The sequence below is a fragment of the Cyclopterus lumpus genome, chromosome 13 (genome assembly GCF_009769545.1).
Source record: "Cyclopterus lumpus isolate fCycLum1 chromosome 13, fCycLum1.pri, whole genome shotgun sequence".
Classification (NCBI taxonomy): domain Eukaryota; kingdom Metazoa; phylum Chordata; class Actinopteri; order Perciformes; family Cyclopteridae; genus Cyclopterus; species Cyclopterus lumpus.
Window position 1 is genome coordinate 328,545 of NC_046978.1, and position 26,374 is coordinate 354,918.

Below are 26,374 nucleotides of genomic sequence, written 5' to 3' on the forward strand. Positions count from 1 at the left end.
ACACAAACACACACGCATACGCATACACGCACACGCACGGTGAGGGGAAGTCTCCTCATGCATACTGTATTTTTACAGACATACCACATACCAGCCGACACACACACACACACACACGTACACACACACATGTACACAGTGGGATACACTCTTCCTCTTTTGAATGAGTGATGAGGAAATGTGCTGCTGAATTATTCAGTAGAGCCGAAGAGAGAAAGTTGCAGAAACTAAACAAGGTTCTGGGCCCAGAAAGAAGCCGTGACTCCGCAGGGCGAGAGACCGTGAGGTGTGAGGACCGTGTCGATGACAGCTTCCAACACAAGTTAGGATTAGATTGGTGATGCTAAAAATGTGTGCTGACATGTGTTTCTCATGTCAGTAAAATAGTTTGTCTGGTTCTGGTGTCTGAGTGAAAGCAGGATATACAAAAAATAAAAAATAAAAATCAGATTTACTCATCTAGACCATCTTTTTTACGACAAACTAGCTAAAAGACGAGTAAATGTTTCCATTGCAAACTATATACAAGCCGGTTGGAACTTTTTATAACATGTCATTAGGACACTGCTTTGGAAGAGTATTAGGACCAGGCATAAGGAACAAAAAAAAGATAATACAAATATTTTGTATTGGATTTTGCATTTTGAGAATCAATTTGAAATGTCAAAGACCAAGTTAAAATGTTAAGAATAAAGAAAAAAAATGTTGAGTATAAAGACAAAATGTTGAAAATGTCAAACTTTTGAGAATAAATCAAACTGAGTGTTCGCACATACGTATACTAAAATGTATTTTGACTTAAAAACATTTTCCTATTTTTCCCTCTATGCCTGGCCATAACATGACAAAATGGTAAAATATTATTGTTTCCACTTTAAAACTTGGGACTGTTTATTCAAACCTCATTTTGTTGGCTTATATTCCCACATCCATTTAAGGTTTTGAGTGTGGTAATTTCCAGGAAAACACTAAAGTGATCAAAACTTTTCAAGAACACATTTCTCGTGCTGCCACTAGAGGCTGCCACATATAAAGTTGGCTATGTTGACAAAAAGGAACAAAGAGATGGTTTTATTTATTTGTATCCCCCACTGCCTGTGAAAATACTCTTGAACCAATTTAATACAATTCCACTCCAGTGAGTTCAACCAGTACAACCAGTGCAACCAGTCTATTGGCCTCCTACCTCGTGACAGTCCTGAAGAAACCTCTGAAGTTCCCACTGGTCGTTCAGTTTTTCCAGCCACTGCTGGGCCAGCTCTCGGTTCTGGTTTCCCCTGAAGGAAGGAGGGAGACGGGAAATTCAGTTTCAAGGATGATAAAAAACTAAAAGTGGACAAAACTATAACATATCTATCTTTGTTTATCTTTTGACAATCTAAACTCATTGTCTGACCGTCATTCCTACAAGCATTTTAAAAGCTTGGCGATGGAGGAGTAATAACTGTATTTATAGCAGACAGCAAACAAGACCAGTTATCGTTTGAATAAAAAGCAAAAAGCACCTTAATTAACGTAATAATCGTGAAATGTTTTACTACAGAACCAAAATGTAACACTTTGAAAATACTACCGTGCACTGAGCTCATCTACATGGGAGAAAAATGAATGTCCAACAAGATAATTCATGTAAATGAAATCTAAAAACCATATGGTTCTTTACATTGCTATTGTTGTACACACACAAAAAACAACCCCCACCCAACACACACGCGCGCGCACACACACACACCCACACACACACACGCACACACACGCACACTCACTTCAGCTATCACACAGATTTCATGGTTATGCATCAGCTGCGGTGGACTAAACCGATTGTGTTCTTCTCTTCTCTCTGCGCTTTGTTTCATTTACACTTGAGGGTCCGTCTCCTTTCAAATTCAGCTGCTATTATTCTTTTTTCTTTTTTCTTATCGTTGCATTGTGTCCGGACAGCTGCTTGCTTCTTTGTGCTTTAAAACCAGCTGGAGTGTGTGGAGCAGCAGTTAGTGCTCACAGAACTAGCATGAAGAAACCTGACATTTTTGGCATAATTTACTCTTAAATGGAGATTTATTAAAGAAAAGAAAACTATTGAGGGTTGACAAGCTAGCGACTACTTATAGATCTGTATTTCCTTTTTCTTTTAATATATATTCACTAAGACAAGACATCACTGTATACAAAAAGGCTTTTCTCTGATATCCTAAAACTGTAAATGTAATTGTGCTTTAACTCATCATTTCGACATGCTCACACTCAGGAAACGTCCTCTATAAGTTCTAACATATATAGTTATATATCACATAGTTATAACTGAATTGTAACTGTGAGAATTCAACATTTTGAAGCTCTTTTGATAGCTTTCAGTGCTTCATAATGAAATAAAAACGTGACGCGTTCTGAAGGATCTTTGGCCCTAAATCCATCTGATCCAAGTGGACTGCTTCGTAAACCTGTTGGTGTTGGCCTGTGGTACCTGTTGGCAAGGGTGTCGATGCGTTCCTTGATGCGGTCGGAGTAGATGTTGCTCTGGCTGATCAGACTCTCTCCAGCCTCGATCACAGCTTTGATCCTGTGCAGGTTCAGCTCCATGGTGGTGGTGAAGTCCTTGTGTTTCTTTATGGCGGCCTCCACCGTTTCCACCGTGGTGGGCAGCTCCACGTGAGCGAGGGCCGACTCCTGGAAAGTGGAGAGGGTAACAGTGAGGCAGTTTCCTGGTTTAAGAGCTGATCAAGTGAAGTCGGGGGATACGAGGAAAAGTAAAGCCTCAATAAAATACAACAAATATCTAAAGAGCAGAGAACAGATGAGTGCTTCTGGAAAAGCATATGAGCAACAATCAGTTTTACTCTTTACATTGTTGATGAGTTAAACAAAAGTAAAAAACATTGTCAACTAATTTGATAATCCATTAATCAGTCACAGTCGAAATGAAACATCGAATCATTCCATTCAGGCTATGGGGGGTGCTGAATGTCGGATTATACATAGAATTGCTTGGTGCCTCCCTATAAATCATGATATGTATCCTATGTTGGTTTAAATATCAGTCTATTGATAATGCTGTTCATCAAAATTCTAAAAATAACTTATGTGCTTTCAATCAATCTCCTTAGTGCGAGTGAATAAATCAACATGTAGGCACAAATCTCAGGCTAAACATCATAAAGGCCCAATAACAACAACATAAGACTGCGGTTTCAAAATCAAAGAGAATGTAGAATAAGACCGCAGCACTAATCCTATAAATGTAGTGCCACACTCTAAACACACAAAAACAACGCTGTCCATTACTGTGATTATTATGTCACAGACAGGGATCAATGAGCCAATCTGTTGACTATAGGCAAGACTTGACCAATCGGATTTGACAATGTAAACTCAGCAACATTTTTATGATTTTTCTTTTAATTTATGTGAAATTGTGTGGTTTTCACAATTGTCTGTCATATATCAGAGTAAATGGTGAACTAATTAGTTTACTAAATAATTGTTTTGAAAAACGAACAATATCATTACAGATGTATGTGGCCTCAGAGCAGAGAAATTGAACTGAAAGTGAGGAAAAAACAGAGGCAGATAGAGATCTACGTCTTTGATACTTATTAAAGAAATGCCGCTCTCCCGAATCAAACCCCCAGGCTAATGAGGAGACACACACACACAGAGGGTTGGCAAGGTAACGAGTCGCACACATGTGGAGAGACACACACACACACACACACACGGATAGCTCTGTCTGTGATATTTAAGATTAGAAAAAATTCTGATAATTTGATATCTGATACCGATACCTGAATTTGTATATCGTCTGACACAACTGTGTGTGTGTTTGTGTATATATATATACATACACACACACACACACACACACTGTACTACTAACCTTGTATGGATGTGATGTGATTGCTGTCATTGTTGTATGGCCTAGCTCTCAGGTCCATTGTCAAACATGGACAAGAACATACAGAGAATGAATACCAAAGGGATTTCTCTTATCGTCTAGTTAGACATTTTGCAAACGTTACACACAGCGATCAGGCAGGATGTACGGATCAGGTTGTGACAGAATTGTGTTGTTGTTGGTCCTGATAAACAATATGATAACGTGATATCGGATTGGTGCATAGACACGCATACTCGCTGATACCCGATCCAGCATTTTAGTTTTATTTTAGAGGTATTTACGATACTGGTATCGTTATGGGAACAACTCCTGAAGAAACCAACATCAACGCCCATAATCCTGAGATTAAACACAAGCGAAACGTCACCTCATGTAAAAACAGCAACATAAAAGCACATCATACATCATATTCGCTAGAAGCTTTGCTAATCTGTTAATAACGTACATAGCCAGTTATCATGCAGAACGATGGATGATTTCAGAACAATCCATCCAAAGGTGTTCTGAAACAGAGACCAACGACCTAAAACAGCAGAAAAAGAGCTGTCCGGAGAGACGCTCCTCATAAACTCCCACCACCTGCTCGGCGTTTGCCAGTCTCACCTGGTTGTTGAGGAAGGATTCTGCCTGTTTGACATCTCGCAGGAAGAGGTGGAAGATGTGAGCCTGGACTAGAACCTCCCTCCGGCTCTCCCACATCTCCAGGAGTTTGTTCCAGCCGACATCGAGCTTTTGGAGCCACTGCTGTAGGGCGGCCTGAGGGAGGGGAGCCTCCTCGGACTCGAGCAGATCGTTCATGGCCTGCAGGCGCTCGTAATCCTCCTCGTACCTGCACGGAAAACAACAGAGAATAGAAGATATGGAAGATATGTAAAAAAAGAAAATCAAGAATGAGTCTCTGATTGTCCTCAGCGACCCACCGTCCAATCTCCTCCTTCAGGGCTGCGTGTTTGTTGATGAGTTTCTCAGCCTCTTCCAGGTCGTTGGGAAGCAGGTCTGAGGCGGCGGCCGTCTGCGTCTGGACCAACCAGGTGAGGAAAGAGTCCAGGTCCTGACAGTTGGGGAAAGGAACATGATCTACACTGAATCAATTATTTTCTTGGTCTACAGTACAAACGTTTGAGTAAATCGGTTGAAATACTTCATCGCATTATCACCATACGAAGGGTCATCCAGAAAATCCATCCAAGCCCATTCCATCCCATCCATCTGTCCATCCCACCATCCCTCCAAATTCATCCAATCCATCCCATCCATCCATTGCAACGCTCGACCCATGAGGCTGAAATTTGCCGTCAAAGTCAAATATTTGTGGTTGTGTTTGTGACACATGTACTTATTTTGCTCAATAGCACAACATGAACAAAGCTTTATTTGTCTGCGTGGATTAGTGATCAATACCAGTGATGAAATTATTCCCTGGAACAAGTGATGAGATGGTTTTTTTTTTGCCTCGTAACAATAACTAACTCAAGGCAACAACGTGATTTCACATTGTTGAGCACATTTGTTTTAAAATAATTCGACTTAATTGGTGAAGTCAGTCACATAGCAGTATCAGAGGGGTGGAGTAAGATGGCGAGTCAGTCTCTATTCAGACGCTCAGAGTGAGATTCCTCTCTGAGTACCTGTATGAAGCTCTGCAGTCTGCTTGCTACCATCAGTGAGTCCTCGCAGCCCTGCAGGGTGCGTTTCAGCTCCTCCCACTCCAAGCTGATGCCGTCGAACGGCACGAGAACCTCCATGGCCCGACCTGGGTGGGCGGTGGCCATGTGCTCCGCCTCCTCCTACATCACCAGACAGACGGCGTTGTAGTGATGGTAGTCTTGTATGCTGCATAATGCAACCTGCCTATCGAATCTTACTAACCTCCACATTATTTTCTCACTGATTTATTAGAATAAATGCCCACTATGCCCACTATGCTTTACTGATGCATTCTATATTTTCCTGTAGCACCAACAGTGTTTTGTTTGTAATAAATACAACTAAAACAAAGGTTACAAGGTTAACATTAACAGTGATAGCCATCATGGTGAACAAGAATAGAAAAAAGAGCAGTTTTTCTAATGTAAATGATCAAAACTGATTTTTATTTATATTGAAAAACCCCAGTGGCAACCTTAAAGGAATATCTTCCTTTACCGTTCATATACTCAATGTATTTTCCCCCATAATTCCCTACCTGTAGATGCAGCAGTTTGGGCTCCAGAACAGACAGGGCTCCCTCCATGGTGGAGAGGCGTCTCTGCAGAGCCAGGACTCCTCCCAGGTCGCTGCCTACGTACTGAGTGGCGTCGATGGCTTTTCTCTTGTCCTGGATCTGGGACTTGATCTCGGCACATTGCAGCAGGTAGTTCTGCAGGCGTAGCATGGAGTCCAGCTGATCTTTCTTCTGTTCCACCAGCTCCACAATGCTGTTCCACCTGGTACGATGTGACGGACAAGGACAGAGTAAGAATGTGGTACTGTGAGAGAGTATCGACAGAAATGTATCGACAGAAGGTTGTTTCTTTTCATTGCACATTCCTTCAAAGTAGCTGTAATTAAACCTCTCCTGAAAAAGCCCACTCTTAATCCAGAGGTCTTGGCTAACTACAGACCAATCTCTAACCTTCCCTTCCTCTCTAAGATCCTTGAGAAAGTAGTCGCAAATCAGTTGTGCGACTTCCTACATCAGAATAGTTTATTTGAGGAGTTTCAGTCAGGATTTAGAAAACACCACAGCACTGGTGAAAATTACAAATGACCTCCTAATTGCATCAGATAAAGGACTCATCTCCGTACTGGTATTATTAGACCTTAGTGCTGCGTTCGACACCATTGATCATGACATCCTATTACAGAGACTGGATCAGTCGATTGGCATTTCAGGTACCGCACTAAGTTGGTTTAAATCCTATTTATCAGATTGATCTCAATTTGTATTTGTAAACGATGAAGCCTCAATGACCACCAACGTTAATCACGGAGTTCCACAAGGTTCTGTGCTTGGACCAATTTTATTTACCTTATATATGCTTCCTTTGGGCAATATTATCAGGAAACACTGCATAAACTTTCCTTGCTATGCAGACGATACTCAATTATATTTATCGATCAAACCAGAGGAGACCAACCAGCTCGCTAAAATTCAAGAATGTCTTAAAGACATAAAAACATGGATGACCTGCAACTTCCTGATGTTAAACTTAGACAAAACTGAATTATTTTACTGGGCCCTGAACACCTCAGAGATCAATTATCTGGTGATGTGGTTTCTGTAGATGGCATTGCCCTGGCATCCAACACCACTGTAAAGAATCTCGGCGTTATCTTTGACCGAGACTTGTCCTTTAACTCCCATGTTAAGCAAATCTCAAGGCCTGCATTCTTTCATCTACGTAACATTTCAAAAATCGGGCACATCTTGTCTCAAAAAGATGCAGAAAAGCTGGTTCACGCGTTTGTTACTTCCAGATTAGATTACTGCAACTCCTTATCAGGCTGCTCTAATAAGTCTCTTAAATCCCTCCAGTTGATCCAGAATGCTGCAGCTCGTGTACTCACAAAAACTAAGAAAAGAGATCACATTACTCCTGTATTAGCTGCTCTGCACTGGCTCCCTGTAAAATCAAGAATCACATTTAAAATTCTTCTCCTCACCTACAAAGCCTTAATTGGTGATGCACCATCATATCTTAAGGAGCTTGTAGTACCATATTGCCCCACTAGAGAGCTGCGCTCACTAAATGCGGGGCTACTTGTGGTTCCTACAGTCCTAAAAAGTAGGATGGGAGCAAGAGCCTTCAGTTATCAAGCTCCTCTTTTATGGAACCAGCTTCCACTTTCAGTCCGGGAGGCAGACACAGTCACCTCATTCAAGAATAGACTTAAGACTTTCCTGTTTGATAGTGCTTATAGTTAGGGCTGAATCAGGTTTGCCCTGGTCCAGCCCCTTGATATGCTGCTATAGGCTTATAGGCTGCTGGGGGATGTTTTAGGATACACTGAGCTCCTATCTCCTCTTCTCTCTCTCCTTGTGGATGAATTTACATCTCTCCATTGCACCTTATTAACTCTGCTTCCTCCCCGGAGTCTTTGTGACTTCACGTCTCATAGGGTCCATTGGACCTCCTTCTGTTTCATGGATTGGAGTTCCATTCATACATTGTCATATTCATGTAATGTGTTTATGTAACTTTGTAAATGCTGTTCATTCTGTACACATGACATCTATTGCTTCTGTCCATCCAGGGAGAGGGATCCTCCTCTGTTGCTCTCCTGAAGGTTTCTTCCCTTTTTTCCCTGTCAAAGGTTATTTTTGGGGAGTTTTTCCTGATCTGATGTGAGGTCCTGGGACAGGGATGTCGTATGTGTACAGATTGTAAAGCCCTCTGAGGCAAATTTGTAATTTGTGATATTGGGCTATACAAAATAAACTGAATTGAAATTGAATTGAATTGAATAGAAGGTTGTTTCTTTTCATTGCAAAAGAGATTTGTTCAATAAAAATATTTTCAGAACAGAGAGCCAGTTTGGATCATTTAAGTCCTCCAAACCCCAAAATCCGCCGACGGAATTGAAAAGCATGTTTACTTCAAACAACCGGCAAAACTACACAATTTCACAGCCAGCTGGAAAAAGCAGCTTTATCATCACATTTCTGTCACGGCTCGGCCGTGACTCGTGTCCTTTTCTGTTTTTTCCTTGTTTGTCCCCTGTTACGGGTGTGTGTGTCTCGTGAGCGTGGCTTCCAGCAACTGGCAATCATCTCCACACCTGCACCTCATCTCAGGCACCTGTCTTCAATCACATCATCAAGTCCTCCCTGTTAAAACACCCTGGCTTCCCTCCCTCTAGTTGCCAGATTATTGTACCATTTCCAGTGGTACTTCGACTCTCGGCTTCACTAGACGTATTTTGCATTTTGTTTGTGATTTCCTGCTAACCCCTGTGCCCAGGAATCCCGTACTTGCACTTCCGCTCAACCACCGCCGCTCACGCGACCTCGCCACTCCATCTGCGCTCTTCCCTACCATCTCATCAGTTTTGTCAAATAAACCGTTTACCTCCACCCAACCTTGCCTCCTGTGTCTGCGCTTGGGTCCAGCCAAACCGAACCCCCACAGAATAATCTGGCCACAACATGGACCCAGCGGGCGCGGATCCCCGTGGCCAGGCGCTAGCCTCCCATGGCATCGTGCTTGGTCGTCACAACCTCCAAGAAGTATGGGCCGAGTTACGGAATCCCAACTCCAATGTGGCTCACCTCACTGCCCGAATGGACCAAGGCGACGCTCGCCTCGCTGCCCTTTCTGCCACGGAGCCACGGCGTGTCTTCTGCTACCCCACTAGCGCCACTTCCGGCGCCTGCCGCTCCAGCCCCGCTTGCCCGGGAGCCCTACATCCCAACCCGGAACGCTAATCCGGAGACCTGGGAGCTTGTGGACGATTCCTCCTGCAATGCTCCCTGGTGTTCCAATAGCAACCAGTCACCTACGCCCCAGATGAGTCACGCATAGGTTTTATTATGGGGTTACTTACAGGCAAGGCTTCTCAGTGGGAAACAGCTCTGTGGGAGAGGGGGTCTCCTATTTGTACTTCCTACCCGGTTTTTATAGCGGAGCTTAGGAGAACTTTTGACCATCCAATTCAGAGTAAAGAGGCCTACAGCAGGCTCCTCTCCCTTCATCAGGGTTCCGGCTCCGTCGCAGCGTATGCAGTGGAGTTTCGGATTCTAGCTGCAGAGAGTGGGAGTCCTGATGAGCCAGACTTCCACCTCTTCTACAATTCCCCATTCCTGCATGCAGATTGGCGCTTCCCTTATATGGGAGGGGAGGTCCATCCCACTCCAGGCCTTGGTGGATTCTGGGGCGGATGCAAACTTTATGGACGCCACCTTCGTGGCCCAAGCTGGGATATCCACCAAAGCCATCCCTGTCCCAAGGGAGGTCTATGCACTGGATGGACAACTCCTGGCCCACATCACTCACCACACCAGTCCTTTGAGCCTTCACCTATCGGGTAACCACCACAAAGCTAGTTGGAGCATCTTTTGCCACTCTCACTATCTCCAGTCGGCCCCAGCTCCCACTGAATCTGCTGGCACTCCCACTATCGAGGTCCTGGACCTTACATTAGTCCCTACCACTTACCATGAACTAGGGGAGGTGTTCAGCAAGCAGCGTGCCCAAACACTGCCCCCACATAGACCGTATGACTGCGCCATAAACCTGCTCCCAGGCGCCCCCTTACCCTCTAGCCATGTCTTTAACGTCATGCCTTTTGGCCTCACCAATGCCCCTGCAGTTTTCCAAACCTTAATCAATGATGTCCTCAGTGACATGCTCAACTGTTTCATCTTTGTATACCTGAATGATATCCTCATCTTCTCCCGGAACATGGAGGAACACACCCAACACGTCAGGCTTGTGTTGCGCCGGCTATTGGAGAACAAGCTTTTCGCCAAGGCTGAGAAATGTGAGTTCCATGTGACCACCGTCCAATTCCTTGGCTTCGTCATTCAGCAGGGTCAGGTGAAGGCAGATCCAGCAAAGATTCAGGCAGTGGTGGAGTGGCCCACGCCCACCAATCGCAAACAGCTACAGCGGTTCCTTGGGTTTGCTAATTTCTACACAAGGTTCATCCGAGACTACAGCAAAGTAGCTGTTGCCCTCACGCAACTCACGTCCACTGTCGTCTCATTTTCTTGGACTCCGGAAGCAGACTCTGCTTTTGCCACCCTGAAGAGGCCATTCACTTCTGCCCCGGTGTTAATTCACCCAGATCCCTTTCTACAGTTTGTGGATGCCTCTGATTCGGGGGTCGGGGCTGTCCTCTCTCAGCGGGCCCTTCAGGATCAGAAGCTACACCCATGTGCCTTCTTTTCCCGGCGTCTTTCACCTGTGCAGTGCAACTACGATGTAGGTAACCGGGAGCCATTGGCTGTGGTTCTGGGAGTGGAGGCACTGGTTGGAGGGAGGAGAGCAACCGTTCATAGTTTGGACCGACCACAAGAACCTCTCTTACCTTTGCTCCGCCAAGAGGTTAAACTCCCGCCAGGCTTGATGGGCTTTGTTCCTGGGTAAGTTCAATTTCACCCTCACCTACCGCCCTGGTTCACGTAATACCAAACCCGATGCCCTTTCCCGTCAGTCTACACGGAGAAGCCCACCCCCGAGCCTGAGACCATCCTCTCTCCCTCCCGTGTGGTGGTTGCGGTCACATGGGGAGTTGCGTCTCTCATCCGGACCCAGACAACGGTCCCCCAAACCGTCTGTTTGTGCCTGACACCGTCCGATCACAAGTCTTACAATAGGGGCATTCCTCCAGGTTGGCCTGCCACCCTGAGTTCCACCGCACCCTCACTTTCGTAAGACAGCGGTTTATGGTAGCCATCCATGTCCCAAGACACCCGGGCCTTCGTTTCAGCCTGCTCAGTCTGTGCCCGCAGCAAGGCTTCCCACCAGCCCCCGGCAGGACAGTTGCACCCTTTGCCTATTCCCCGCCGCCCCTGGTCCCACATAGCAGCGGACTTCGTCACTGGTCTACCCCCTTTGGAAGGAAACCACCATACCGTTTTTCCAAGGCGGTCCACTTCATTCCCCTCCCCAAGTTGCCGTCAGCCACCGAAACTGCTAACCTCCTGGTCCTCCATGTCTTCCGACTCCACGGCATCCCCAGGACATTGTGTCAGATCGAGGACCTCAGTTTTCTTCTCAGGTCTGGAAAGCCTTCTGTCAAGCCCTACGTACCACTGCCAGTCTCTCTTCAGGATATCATCCCCAGACGGAACGGGCAAACCAGGATTTGGAGATTTGCTTGGCCGACCGGCGCCGAATCCCTGCACCCACCTATCGCCCTGGTCAGAAAGTGTGGCTCTCTTCACGGGACTTGCCCCTTCAAATCGAGTCCCGCAAACTGGGACCCTGCTTCATTGGACCCTATGAGGTGGATAAGATCATCAATCCCTCTGCGGTCCGGCTCAAACTCCTGTCCGCATTAAGAGTGCACCCAACCTGCGCTTGGGTCCAGCCAAACCGAACCCTCACAATTTCCATGTTTCCAAAGTTTGAATAATGTGTTTTTTTTATCAAAGAACGTGGCAAAGAATCAGTGAAGCTTCAACTGAACTGCAAGCTGCTGAACACAGAGCTGAGAAGAGAGGACAGGAGACGCTGTAAATATGTTGTTGTATTGTACAAAAGATGTTTCTACTCATTTTCCAAAGATGTAAAATGGACTAGTCTTCCTACCACTCAAAGCGCTTGAACACTACACATCATCATTCACACCCAGTCATACACTGATGGCAGGGAAGGTGCCACCTCCCAATCAGGTCTCTACCTAACCATCCAGACCCAAGGACACATCGACACAGATTAGCGTAGCAGGGGGATCGACCCGCCGATCCTCTGATCGAAAGTCGACCCCACTCTTTCACTGAGCCACAGTCACCCCAGAGGTGCAGGACTTGTATACTGCAGTGAAAATGAGGCCACGAGATGAAAATGTGACAGAACGACCCAAACCTGCTTTGTGATCAGAGGTTGAAGGCAGGATTTATTTTCTTCCACTAATAAGGTTTGAAAAAAGATGAACTGAAAGACCACCAGGCTATCATTCCAGCTCTCTATTGTTCCCAGAAAGAAATGTGATTGATTGACCAGTCGTACCTCTTTTATTGTTGGATCTGGTGTCTGTATGAAAGCTCATGAATCTTGACCTCGATAAGAGCCATGCTGCATAACCGGTAAAAGACACGCTGACCAGATATGACCTAGTATAATTTTCCGAGAGACAGTTAATTTGGTTTGCTCTCTGGCTGGGCCCTGTCTGCTCACCATATCGTCATACAAGATGTTCTCCTGATTATGCTGCAGACCAGCAGGTCTCAGTAAACAACCTATTCGGCCAAGACACGCACACACATGCAGAGAAGTACGCACACACACATGCAGAGATCCCCGTGACTGTAATGAGGTAATGGCAGACGCTCTGTCTGTCATTACATTGCTCTGCGGGCGGGCAGGAAGACAGCTCGGTGACACAGACCTCAGAGCTGCTGAAGTCACCTGAACATGCAATGCGTTGCTGCTGATTGTTGCTGTGTGTGTGTGTGTGTGTGTGTGTGTGTGACAGGGATCGCTGCTTGTATGTGTGTATACAGGTAAGCTTACCCAAATACACACAGAATGATTTTTGTATTTTTATTTATATACGAATTAAAGGATAAACATGAATGCATGCTTAAGACAAGATACTAATTATAAAAACATTTAATTGTAATAATACTGTAGAAAGATGCACCAAATTAGAAAAACTGTATATATTTATGGCTCCAACCTGCATGGATCCGTCATTTCCTTCATCTGAAATGTTGCTAACTGCTGTTGGCTTTGTAACTCTGTTTGAACGTTTAATATTTTCAACCAAAAAAATAGCAGCAGCCGATCCTATATCAGAAATCAATTTGAAAGGTAGGAAATGTAAAGACGATAGACTGAGCTACATAACTACAGTATGTCATTTACAGGGTGAACATATTCAACTAATGGGAAACAAACTTGTGTTTCATTGCGCATTTACACACAATAACCCCAATAATGTGAACATTGTTCATGTGTAAGCACAGCAAACACACTGAAGCTGAAGCAGAATTTGAATGACTAATACCAGGAAGTCAACGATGAGATCTGTGTTATTTTTTCCCTTCTTTTGCTCTCGGCTGGCCTTGTCTTGACTGAGGCAGCCGGCACAGATGGTTCACCCCGAGACAAGCGCCATGGGCCAAGGTCACACGACTGGTAGACACCCGGCAGCCATGCTGGCAGACGTAACCGTGGTCAGTGAATGTGAATGACGGACTAAAAAGCCACTCCGACCTGGCTGGATGTCAGCATAAATAAGGGCGCGAGGGAGCGAGAGAAGTAATCCTATTTTACATGAATTTTACTGAATAAGGAATCCGAAATTTCTCTCCCTCTCTTTTCTTGTCAGTCTGCCTCCCTTTCCTCCTACCTACTCCTCCCCCTTACCGGGAGTCAATAGGACAGTCATACAAGAGGGGCTGCTCTCCACATACCGTACAGTATGGATACAAACATTATGAAATACATTTCTGGATACAAGTTTGGAAGACATTAAATGACTGAAACTTGTCCTTTGTCATAACCCTTCTTCTCTTGAAGTGTTTCAGTTTATTTACATAGCATTTAATATGAGAGCTATATTAACAATGTGCTTCAAATAAAAAAACAAAAAATAGGCAAATATGTGAAAAGACATGGTATGAATATTTTACGTATATGAAAACAAATAAGATACAAATATACAAAATAAGACAGCATTACAATAAAAAAAGGGGATCTGATAAGATGTTATTTAAGATATTATTATTATTATTAAAAAGGGAATAGCTTTAATAACATTAATGATTAAAATGAAAGTTTAAGCCGCTAACCACACACTTTAACAAAGGGAATAATATTTTTGGTCCGCTTTCAAAAGAAGATACTGTCTATTTTTTCCTCTTCTTTTCTGGGGATTACACTAAACGGGTCACAATTCACAAATAAAGAGTTTTTAAAAAGGGAAGGAGCTAAGCCATTTAATATAATGTCATTAAAAAAGTATTTTCAATCAATTATTTGTTTTACTGGTAGCCTGTGACGACAAGTTCAAACCAGTTGTTTTTGTTAATACTCTGGCTGCAGCATTCTGAATAAGCTAGAGTGTATTTAACACCTGCTATGTCGGTCCAGCAAAAAGGGCTATACAGTCATATAGTTTACTGGAAATAAAAAGGCCATCTTGGAAATATTATGTGATTTTGGATCTATCAACAATCACTAGTAGTTACTGGCTCTTGACTGAAATAAAGGTTATTACGGATCTGGTGGCAAAACTCTGCTCTGTACTTCCAAGCAGTGCGCTTTAACATTTGTGTTAGTGAGCATACACAAATTCTGAAGCAATCAATCAAAAATCAATAAATCAAATGTGCTGACAAAAGAAATAAAACAAAATTGGTGGCTGTTGCAGGACTGTGAGCAGTGACCTGCATATCTACCTCATAGACTGTATATAGGAAATGGACGTTGTTGTCTTGGGGAATGACGTTTTGAAGCCTAGAGTTTGGCGTTTTGGCCGTCGCCATCTTGGATTACGGCCTTCGTCTGAATACTTATTTGTAACCAGTGAACCCCACTAGAGAGCTGCGCTCATTAAATGCGGGGCTACTCGTGGTTCCTAGAGTTAAAAAAATTAGGATGGGAGCCAGAGCCTTCAGTTATCAAGCTCCTCTTTTATGGAACCAGCTTCCACTTTCAGTCGAGGAGGCAGACACAGTCACCTCATTCAAGAATAGACTTAAGACTTTCCTCTTTAATAGTGCTTATAGTTAGGGCTGAATCAGGTTTGCCCTGGTCCAGCCCCTTGATATGCTGCTATAGGCTTATAGGCTGCTGGGGGATGTTTTAGGATACACTGAGCTCCTATCTCCTCTTCTCTCTCTACCTTATGGATGAAGTTACATCTCTCCATTGCACCTTATTAACTCTGCTTCCTCCCCGGAGTCTTTGTGACTTCACGTCTCATAGGGTCCATTGGACCTGGAGGTGTCTGATGCCTGGTGAGCCGGCCTCCTGCGTTGGCCCTGCTGATGCGCCCCGCCCCCCCCTCCTCTCTACCTTCTTCTGTTTCATGGATTGGAGTTCCATTCATACATTGTCATATTCATGTAATGTGTTTATGTAACTTTGTAATGCTGTTCATTCTGTACACATGACATCTATTGCTTCTGTCCATCCGGGGAGAGGGATCCTCCTCTGTTGCTCTCCTGAAGGTTTCTTCCCTTTTCCCCTGTGAAAGGTTATTTTTGGGGAGTTTTTCCTCATCCGATGTGAGGTCCTGGGACAGGGATGTCGTATGTGTACAGATTGTAAAGCCCTCTGAGGCAAATTTGTGTTATTGGGCTATACAAAATAAACTGAATTGAATTGAATTGAACGGAAGTGACCATATTTGAACTGTGAAAAAAGTGACGAAGAGTCTTCGTATACGGCTCTAATAGCGATAGCAACCTGTCAATAACAGTAGTCCCGCCCTAAAGCATACCCTGCTTTAGGGTATCTATGTCTGTCTATTTGACTAATTTTTGAGGCGTCGCCCCCTGCTGGTCAGTAGAGAGAATGCATGTTTAAGGGACTTCCGCATTGGCTTCACTCAGAACCAGAGGTTGCATTCTGGCCTACCAACCAGCCTTCCGTGCACTCACTAGATAAGTTTACAGCTTGACAGCTGAGTACTAACAATAGCCATGTTCTTTGTTTACTTTAATTATTTTGGAGCTAGCGATGCTAGCTGCTTTCATTGAAAAAGCTAATTTAATGTTAGGAGAAGAACACATCAGTTTGGTTTCCGTACCTGGAGTTGAGGTGATCCTGACAACCTCTGACCTCTGTCGAGGACGGATGACCTCCATCCAAGAGCTGCTGAACTATCTGGTTAACGTCTAGGATCCTTCCCATCAGGCTGTTCATCTCTTGGTCCAGGCTCTCAAACCTACAACAAAAGGCATCGTGAGATACGACAGGACAAAGATAGTTTTTAATCCAGCTCTTTAATTCAAACAACCCACCTGAGCTTCCATTTGCTGCTACAGCGACCAAACCTTCCACCTCCCCTGCCTCACCTGTGTGCCACCATCTCCACATCCTCCAGTCTCTCTGGGATCTCCATCTTGTCCAGCCACTGCTCCTTCTCGTCAATCCACAGCTCACAGGCGTTGACCTCGCTGAACATGCGGTAGACGGCAAGGGCGTCGTGGAGCCATTGCTGTCTGAGCACCGCCACCTCGGCCACCTCGGTGTAAAGCTGCTCTACCTCTCCCATGCGCACCTGCACCTCCTGCAGAGAGGGGAGAGGACAGAGGACAGGAGAGGGGACAATGAAGGGTAAGAAGAAAAGATTTACAGGGACATACAAAATACTTTACAGGAGAAGTGAAACATCCTTTCCCTGCTCACCTCCTGTTCACGGTACTGCAGAGGCAGCACCACCATGTGTTTGCGCAGAGCCACGACATGCATACGATGTTTATCAACGGCCTCGCTGACCCCCCGGTGCTTCTTCAGAAGAGACTGGGTAGAGTACTCGTCGTGTCCAAAGTCCTCGCTGGAGACCAGGCGGTAGGCATCCTGCAACCACGCCACCAGGTCGTCCGTCTCCGTGGAGAACTGGAAAAAGTTGAGCGCCTCCTGCAGGTGGCCGAGACGCTGCGCGGCCTGGTCCTCCAGCCTCTTCCACTCGCCCTTCACCTCCATGATGCGCTCCTGGATGCCCGCCGTGCCGAAGCTCTTCTCACTCAGGATCTGCTTTCCTCGCTTCATGGTGTTCTGGAGGAGCAGGATAGGATGGAGGAATAACACGAATACTGGTCTTCTAATAAGCAGGTTCTTCAATGCTGTTTTATAACATTGATAAAAAAACTTTAAAACTGCGAACCAGAAAGATTTTTACGAATTAAAATGTACAAAAAAGGGCAGGGGGGATATAACAACTGTATTTGAAAAAATAAATAAAAGTTCAAATGGACAGTTTGGGTGTTTTGAAGTGGCTTTTGAAGGGTTGTATGTCAGTGTATTCCTACAGTAGATGGAGTTTGGAGCACCAGCAGGTGAGCAAAGCAATGTACTGCTGTGGACGGGGGGGGGGGCGTCAAAAGCTATTTTATATCCCTAAAGAGAGATATTTAGAATCTTTGCTTTCTTGATCAGACTCCTTTGACAAAAACAGTAATTTTACCTCAAAGAACACAGGGTTTGCTGGTCTATCGCTGTCTCCATCGCTTTTTTTCTTTTTTCAATGGAGTCTTGGAGAAAGCGTAGACGGATATCATGGCTTCAGCTCCCCTTTTGGAAATGGCGGTGGTGGTAATATTCTAAATATAGCGTACACTTTTTTTATTTAGGTGAACCTTTTTTTAGATGTCTAAAGTACATTTTGCTACTGCGCCCGTCTACTGTCTTGCTCCAGTGCTTCTACTTCTGTTTCTCCAAACTGGGGGTGTATTGACCACTATCTACTGTAGTTAATACACTTACTACGACTAAATACCTTTCACAACCCTACTTCAAAATGTCCAAACCATCCCTGTTTTTTTTTTGGTAGGTGAGCTACAAAAGCAATTTCTAAATGAATAATTTCACTGAAGTACATAAAGGCTCAGAACTGAAACTCCAGTTACTGCAGGTATTCCAGGTGCTCATGCTCACGCACATGCAGAAAGAAGCACATAAAACGCATACACACCTGCAGCAGCGACCGGTGAGCCAGCAGTTCTCCAGCCAGGGTTTTGTGTTTCTGTAGTAACTTCAGCACACTGCTCAGGTCCTTCCCGTTACCCTGAGCTCCCAGGATGGCGCTCTTCTCCCTGATCCAGGCCTCCGACTCCTCCAGATCCTAACAGGGGAACAGAGATTTAAATTTCAAAAAGGAATATATACTAAATAAAATGTATATAATCAGTGAAAACATCTAATGGAAGAGTGGAAAAAGAAAAAACACTGTTGAAAGAACTGAGAAGGAAAAACCATGTGAAGGAACAGTACTCCCTGTAATGCCTGAAGTCCATCTAACACTGATCCCAGTCTGTTTCCGAGAGCCTCACAAAAAGGCAGAAGGGGATCTCGCCAAATGAATCAGTAATGTGATGTAATTAGTGATTCAACCGTGTGAACCAATGACTCTCTGGACAAAGAAATCTGCTATTCTCATTATATGCTCATTACTTTCATAGATCGCTCTAGAAGCTTACTCACTAACATTAATAACTCGTTCATCACTTCTGTGTAAGTGACGAACAGCTTGTTCAGCAGATAGACACACATTCCCAGTCCGACACATGACTGTTGAATGAAAGAAATGGTGTTGGAACTTAGATTGCATCTGAGTGTTCTGGCTGGGCCAGAAAGGGACAGCTTACTTTGACTATAAGTCATTTTTGTGTGAGCATAACTAAAGGGATTATAATGTGCACCTTCTCTCCCAGCCTACAAGAGACACAGCTGTGTTATTCATTCATACTGTAGCTGTGAAACACCAACAAATGTTCTCACCGCACTGCAGAATATGTTGTTCTCGTACAAATATATATACACGGGGAATACACCAAAATAAACAGACATTATTGTGAAAACAACATCCTTCAGATGGGGTATACTGGGCCCCCTTCACTTGCTCAGAGCAATCAACGCGCCGTCATCCCGCTGCCCCACCCTTACCTGAAAGAAGGCCCACAGTTGTCTCGACTCCTCGAGCTCATCACGCCGTTTCACTGCCAGTTGTTTCAGCTCCTCCAGGCAGGTAGAGACGTGGTTGACACGGTTACAGATCACCTGCGGGTCGCACGGTTGGTAACCTGGGAAATGATAAAATGAGGTTAATGACCGTGAAAATCCCAAAACGGACACAGCACTTCATTCATAACAGACGCATTCTCTGAACTGGACTACCTTACATGGTGCTGAGCAGATCACCTCACTGATATCACTCGGTCTCAAGGTCAAATACATCTTCACTGGACTAAATTAAATCAATACTGGTCTATTTCGGCAACGAAAAGGTTCAGAGTAATTCATTACTACTCAAACTAATCTTATATTTTGTACCAAAGGTTTAATGTATAAAATATTGGAGAGGTGTTGTTATTGTGGATGAACCGATCAGCCTTTTTCAGTCCTTAATGATATGATAACGAGCATCGATCTGATACCAGTGTTCAATTATAGGCTGTATGCCTCAGTGTGTGGAAGTGACTGGGATCCTTCTTCTATTAGCAAGACAACATCAGGTTGCTTTCCTAAATTTGTAAAACTAAATGTAGCTAATAAATACATAGATATAAATGCACTGAATTGTTAGATTCTAATAACATTCATTACCAGATCGGCATCTTGTCACTGATTCCCGATACAGCTGAGTCACTATACGACCAATATCAATGTCAGTACAAGTAACTAGTTATTGTGCACATCCTGTAGATTTTATCGATAGGCTTTGTACCAAAATAGTTAATTAGTATTCGGCAGCTTGCAGTCAAATTAGGTCTGCATGACGTCAACGCTGAAAATGCGTCGACATCAATATTAAAAAAACCTTTTATCCTTGAAGCCGCTTAATATACTCAAGAAGCCATAACGTCACCTGCCTGCTTCTGTACAAAGTTTTCTGAATTATAAAATGACAAAGACTACATTTGTCAAAATAAAATTCACTTAAATTAATACAAATGTTTATCAGTTATTAATTATTAAAATGAAAAATCACATAAATCACATTTAAAAACTTGATTGGTTAATAAAGAGAGAAGTAGTCATTGGTGGCAGCCCTAAATCAAATAGTTGTAAATTTATGGCACGGTTAACAAACTGGAAATCTCAGTATAATACTACATTTTCACCTGAGCTCATTCCTTCAAGTTGATTATAACCAGATCAATTGAAAAACTTATCTTCATGACAGCTCTCATTACAGGCAATATTAACAATAACTTCAAAGCTTTGTTAAGACTGTTGCTTTCATATAAAGCTAAAGACAGATGGGTGTGTGTATTTACCCTCTACAGTGGTGAATTTGAGCGCAGCAGTGTTGAGGGTCTCGACCCTCTCGGCCTGCACCGTAATGTCGGCTTCCTGCAGGCTGTGTTTCTGCAGCAGGTCGTCCACCTCCAGGAGATGCTTCCCAAAGTCCTTGGACAGAAGCTGGACCTGAGATGGAGCAGGATGTTGTTTAATTTCTACTTTGCCCTCCCCTCTCTTTTCTATCCTACTATATTCCCTTTGTCTTAATATATCTTGATACATCATAAACTAATTTTAAAAAAAAGCTATGTCTTTCTTCTTCGACTCTGTCTTACGGGATCTTAGTTTTTTTTTTTTTCTCTCTCCATGTCCACTATTCATTTCCTCCATCTTTACTACTGATTACAGTGGAGTGTCTCTCTCTCTCTCCCACACAGCCTGCGTTACCTGTGTTTCCTCCATCCAGTCGATCATATAGACCATGTCCTGGAAAGTCTTCTGCAGGGCCAGGTTCTTCTCCAGCCGGGTCCTCCTCCCAGCCACCAGCTCCTTCAGCAGACTCCACTGGCCTAGGATGTTCTCCTTCCGTGCCAGGATACGCCGGATGTCGTAGTATCCTTCGACCTCCATCTCCGCCGCCAGTTCCACCACCACTCCGATTCTCTCTTCGTACGAGGCGATGTCCGCCTCGATGGCCTCGTGTTTCTTCATTGCTGCCTCGACTGCTGGAAGGTCGTAGCCAAAATTGTCCTGTAGGCGAAGAGAAGAACAATTCAAAAGAAAACGCTGTGAGATGAGCAAAGAAAGTGGGGAGACAAAGGGGGGAGAAGTAAAAAGAGAAAGTGAAGGAAGACTAATCTAATGAAGATTAACGACTGAATAACGACAAAAGCAGAACCATAACTTTCTGCACACAGTAGTACAGAAAGTACTTCATATGTTTCTTCCCTTTTTTCCCTGTCAAAGGTTATTTTTGGGGAGTTTTTCCTGATTCGATGTGAGGTCCTGGGACAGGGATGTCGTATGTGTACAGATTGTGAAGCCCTCTGAGGCAAATTTGTAATTTGTGATATTGGGCTATACAAAATAAACTGAATTGAATTGAAATTGAAGTATGAGAACACAGGTTGATTTTAAAGCAATTCATCTGAAATCTGTTGCAGGCCTACTATGTGATTTCAACTGATATAATACATTTCAACTGATATAATACATGAACTAGTACCAGTTAATCTTGCACATTTTAGTTCCAATCTCAGTAAAACATCCAGATCCCAAAAGATATGCAATTCTATTTTTTTTTCATTTCCAAAGCTAAACTTCTGGACAAAAGATGTATTTGTAGTATGATATAAAAATAAGAAAAACACATTTTTGAGCAGAACTAAGCAGTTACACTAATGCAGTTCACAGCTTTAAGATTGATCTGTTATTTATCATTATGTCCCTAATCATCTGGACTTTGCATCTGTGCAAAATGGAAAAATAGTGGGCATAATGCATTAAAGCTAATTTAGAAAAGGAACTGGAACTGCCTAGCCAAACATCCTCTTTTTCCCGCATGCAGTCAAACCCTTTTGCTTATTTGTAATTCCGTCTTCACTGAAAGAGGCAGCTGCATGAGGTCCCTACCTGCGATACGAGTCTCTGGTTCTCATTGAGCCAGGCTTGTCTCATGGTGGTCTTGTGGTCAAAGCACTGAGCCAGCAGCTCCAGCTTCTCCTGACGAATCAGCTCCTTGCGCAGAGCCACGCCCCGCTCATGTTCTGCCTTCTCAAGCCTCTCCCAGGCCTGGACAGAAAATGACAAAAGTACCCAAATAAAAATAGTTTAATAGCGGTAATTTAACAGAAAAAAGTAATGGAAACTATGACAGGTTAAACGGGCCAAATGTAAGGTGAAAACTTTAGAAACTAAGTTTGACTGCAGGTTTTATACTGTGTATTTTAGAAAACCAACACAGCTGGTGGATGTAAATGACCTTGTTGATGTCTGAGATGAGCTTCCCATCATGAGGCACGTAGAGTTTCTGATTGTTGGCTCTGAGCTTGCTTTGGATGGTGAACAGAAGGACCTCGAGATTCCCCTTCTCCTGGAACCTAAGCAGAAACAGAAAACTATAGTCAGTGATCCAGTTTCACAATACAGTTATCTTCTCTTTCGCCGGTCCCCTCCTGTGTAGGACACGCCGAAAGCACTTCCAACTTCGGTCCAGAAAGAAACACAAAGTTGGTCTGGGTTTCGGTGTCTTTCTCAAGGACGAGCGGGCAGCATGAACGCTTGCTCCCAGGGAGGTCTGAGTCTCCTGTATGAACACCTGGGTGGTAAATGATGCTTCAAACATATGTGGGAGCATATTCTGAACAAATGCCACTGGATAAAAAAGAATGACCTCTTATGTAAAAGACATTGAGGATGATGGAAAGGTATCAAGTGTGTACATGGTCTTGTCAATTTTCTGGGAAAAACTAAGTCATAGTATGTCATCTATGGCCGGAAGTGACAAATCTTATCATTATTGTTTTAACTGCATAAATTAATAAATGAATGTCTATAAATCGTGAGAAAACACAATAGTGACAATAATTCCAACTTCTAAGTGATGTAGTTGATAAATCTTCTATGTATTGACTTACGGTTAATTGAATGCGTTTGTAGCTACAATCAGTTGTGTTAACAAACAGTGTTTTAATGACTACATACTCTTCGGTAAAAGGGTACGCATGCGTGAGTAGGTGTGCTTATGTAAGAAAAAAATAAAAAATAAATGTCACTTAAATATCAAGATGCCTTTTCACAAATTCCCCAAAACTTACTTGATGGGCTTCTCGATGGTGCAGTAGGTTGTGAAGGCCTGTAGCTGCTGCTGAACTCCGGTCAGCGAGTTGGCAAACTTCTGGTTGCTGATGACCGCGATGGTCTTTTCTATCCAGTCCAGCAGGTCCGATGCCAGAGCCTCGTAGCGGTTGACGATCTTCTCCGCCTCAACGCAGTTGTCTAGAACCTGAGTCAGACAGAAGGAGGTCAGGAGCAAACAAACAACATGTGATGTTGATCTAGAGATCTAGAGAGCTGCGCTCACTAAATGCGGGGCTACTCGCGGCTCCTAGAGTCCTAAAAAGTAGGATGGGAGCCAGAGCCTTCAGTTATCAAGCTCCTCTTTTATGGAACCAGCTTCCACTTTCAGTCGAGGAGGCAGACACAGTCACCTCATTCAAGAATAGACTTAAGACTTTCCTCTTTAATAGTGCTTATAGTTAGGGCTGAATCAGGTTTGCCCTGGTCGAGCCCCTTGATATGCTGCTATAGGCTTATAGACTGCTGGGGGATGTTTTAGGATACACTGAGCTCCTATCTCCTCTTCTCTCTCTACTTATGGATACATTTACATATCTCCATTGCACATTACTAACTCTATGGGGTCAGATCAGTGGAGGGGGAGATGCGCTCATTACAAAAACGCATTTGCAAATCTAGCCACAGCAGTGGAGTCTCATAAATCCACACACACATGTGAAGCAATCCACAAACAAATGCAGTGCGATTGACAAATAAATACATACAAATCCACAAACAAATAGAAGAATCCACATAGAAATGCAATCTTTTACATTTATATGAATCGTAATTTATTTATGTGTGCATTGGAAAGGTATTTGTGGATCGTTCTGCGTGCATTTGTAAATCAAACATATTTGTAAATTGTTCTGTGCGCATTTGTAAATCTTTGTGTTTGCATTTGTAAATCTCTCTGTGTGCAATTGCAATTATTGAGACTGATCTGACCCCATATAACTCTGCTTCCTCCCCGGAGTCTGTGTGACTTCACGTCTCATAGGGTCCATTGGACCTGGCTGTATCTGAAGTTGGTCCTGGATCCTGCATCCAACCCCTGGCCTGGACCTGGCCTCCTTCCCAATGGCCCTGCTTCCTTTTTTGTGCCTCTTTCCTCAAGGGCCTGACCTCATTGGTCCGCCTCTTTGGCAATGCCTCCTGCCTGGTGGTCCTGCTGATGCCCCCCCCCCCCCCCCCCCCCCTCTTTCTTCTATTTCATGGATCGTGGTTATCTGGATCTTGGTCCATGCCTACTATACTCATTATTCATAATTTCTGTCATATGCATTGAATGTGTTGTAACTCTGTAATGCTGTTCATCTGTACACATGACATCTATTGCATCTGTCCAGCCGGGGAGAGGGATCCTCCTCTGTTGCTCTCCTGAAGGGTTCTTCCTTTTTTCCCTGTGAAAGTTTTTTTCTGTTTTATTTGGGAGTTGTTCCTGATCCAATGTGAGGTCAAAGGTCAGGGATGTCGTATGTGTACAGATTGTAAAGCCCTCTGAGGCAAATTTGTAATTTGTGATTTTGGGCTATACAAAATAAACTGAATTGAATTGATGTTCGCCCACTAGGGATTTCTCAATCAAAACAATAAGAAAAGACAGGGTGCGGTAACATCATGAAGTAACGTGGGATCATGGGAATATTTCTTCAGTGTTCAGGATTTTTATTGTTACCGGGAGACGAATCCTAATCCTCTCCAAAACAAATACAATTGTTGAAACATTTGGTCGTTTTAAGACATTTAAATATGGGAAAGTCACATATTTTACCCGTAAGCACATTTTGATGACTTGTTACTGATTTAATTAACAAACACTGCTGGCCCTTCACCTCTCATTGAATGTCTATGTGTGTGTGTGTGTGTGTCTCCACATGTGTGCCACTCATTACCTTGCCAACCCTCTTGCCCTCCACAATAAGAGCCTTCATCTTGGAGAAGTAGTGGTAGTAGGAGACCACATACGTGATGATGGACTTCTCGTCTGGGTTCTCTGTGTTCACATCTGAGACGGAGGGAGGCGGCGGAGAGCAGAGGAGTTATGGTCTGCTTGTCTTTAGGCGGAAGCATGTGCTAACTTTTTATCTCAGTGAGTGAAAGAAAATATTTTTAAGGCACTGTTGTAATACGAATATTGCTGGATGTGATCCTTGTCTGACTGATTACAAAACCAGTTGAACATTCTCACCCTCCGGGTCCAGGAGTTTGGTGAGGCCCAGGTGCTGCTCAGCGATGTTAAAGGCTTGCTGGAGGTTGTGGGTTGCATTGGACCGCGTCAGCTTGTGGAACTCTATCAGGTCGGATCTGGAGGGCACAAGATGATGAAACAGAGTCCGTCATGTTTATATGACACTAATCCTAAAATCGGCCAAACCCGCTACACGTCTCTCCACTCTATCTTTGTCGTGGAAACCACCTAACCTGTGTCTGTGTATGAGGGCGTTGAAGGCGAGTCCATCTCTCCAGCAGGTGGTGAAGTTCTGGATGTTGACCCCAGGGTACCTGGAGCACGGAGAAATTCCTTTCTCACAACTTGAAATGGAAACCAATAAAAACGAACCGACGCACATTAACACAAACGGTCATGACATTCACAGTTGCAGCTTACAGTCTCCTGTATTTTCTTTATTCTACTGCTCACCCTGCAGTCTTCATCTGGCACCAGAGCAGCAGGGCGTCTTTGGCGGAGCGAGTTTCTCTGTTGTCCTCCGTCTCTATTTTGATCACCTGGATCTGAAGAAGAACACAGCGAAGCAAAGAGTTCAGTGTTTGTGACCTCGAGGCACAGACCCTGCTTCCTTTTTCTGTATTAACTGTCCGTTACTGAAAACTGTTTGAAATTTCAAGCATCCTGAGCAGATCTTTGTTTTGTTTTAGTTGTTGTTGTATATGGCAATAACTATGCAGCTTCAAAAAACATCATAAGCAGTGATAAGATCTGTGATTAAATTGACCATTGTTAAGATTTTACTAACTGGGACAGCTTAAGTCCTGCATACAAAGGCTCTGATTGGCTCAGGAGCCACGAGATAATTAAGAAAGAACCGAGATCAGGGCAGAAACTCAGACTCTG

General features: G+C 43.9%; 1 protein-coding gene across 1 annotated transcript in view; it reads right to left on the reverse strand.

Annotated features, from left to right (window-relative positions):
- Positions 1-26,374, reverse strand: part of LOC117741307 (spectrin beta chain, non-erythrocytic 4-like) — an 81,010-nt gene that overhangs the window by 49,033 nt on the left and 5,603 nt on the right. The window contains exons 4-23 of the mRNA XM_034548262.1: positions 25,943-26,034; positions 25,723-25,803; positions 25,490-25,605; positions 25,194-25,306; positions 23,277-23,464; positions 22,442-22,559; positions 22,093-22,251; positions 20,908-21,210; positions 20,496-20,646; positions 19,162-19,298; positions 18,191-18,340; positions 16,906-17,274; positions 16,572-16,786; positions 16,304-16,441; positions 6,081-6,321; positions 5,524-5,682; positions 4,816-4,946; positions 4,499-4,724; positions 2,465-2,667; positions 1,187-1,277 (exon numbers count right to left, since the gene is read on the reverse strand). Coding sequence (XP_034404153.1) covers positions 1,187-1,277; positions 2,465-2,667; positions 4,499-4,724; positions 4,816-4,946; positions 5,524-5,682; positions 6,081-6,321; positions 16,304-16,441; positions 16,572-16,786; positions 16,906-17,274; positions 18,191-18,340; positions 19,162-19,298; positions 20,496-20,646; positions 20,908-21,210; positions 22,093-22,251; positions 22,442-22,559; positions 23,277-23,464; positions 25,194-25,306; positions 25,490-25,605; positions 25,723-25,803; positions 25,943-26,034 — 3,381 coding nt within the window. The remainder of the gene's footprint in view (positions 1-1,186; positions 1,278-2,464; positions 2,668-4,498; positions 4,725-4,815; positions 4,947-5,523; positions 5,683-6,080; positions 6,322-16,303; positions 16,442-16,571; positions 16,787-16,905; positions 17,275-18,190; positions 18,341-19,161; positions 19,299-20,495; positions 20,647-20,907; positions 21,211-22,092; positions 22,252-22,441; positions 22,560-23,276; positions 23,465-25,193; positions 25,307-25,489; positions 25,606-25,722; positions 25,804-25,942; positions 26,035-26,374) is intronic.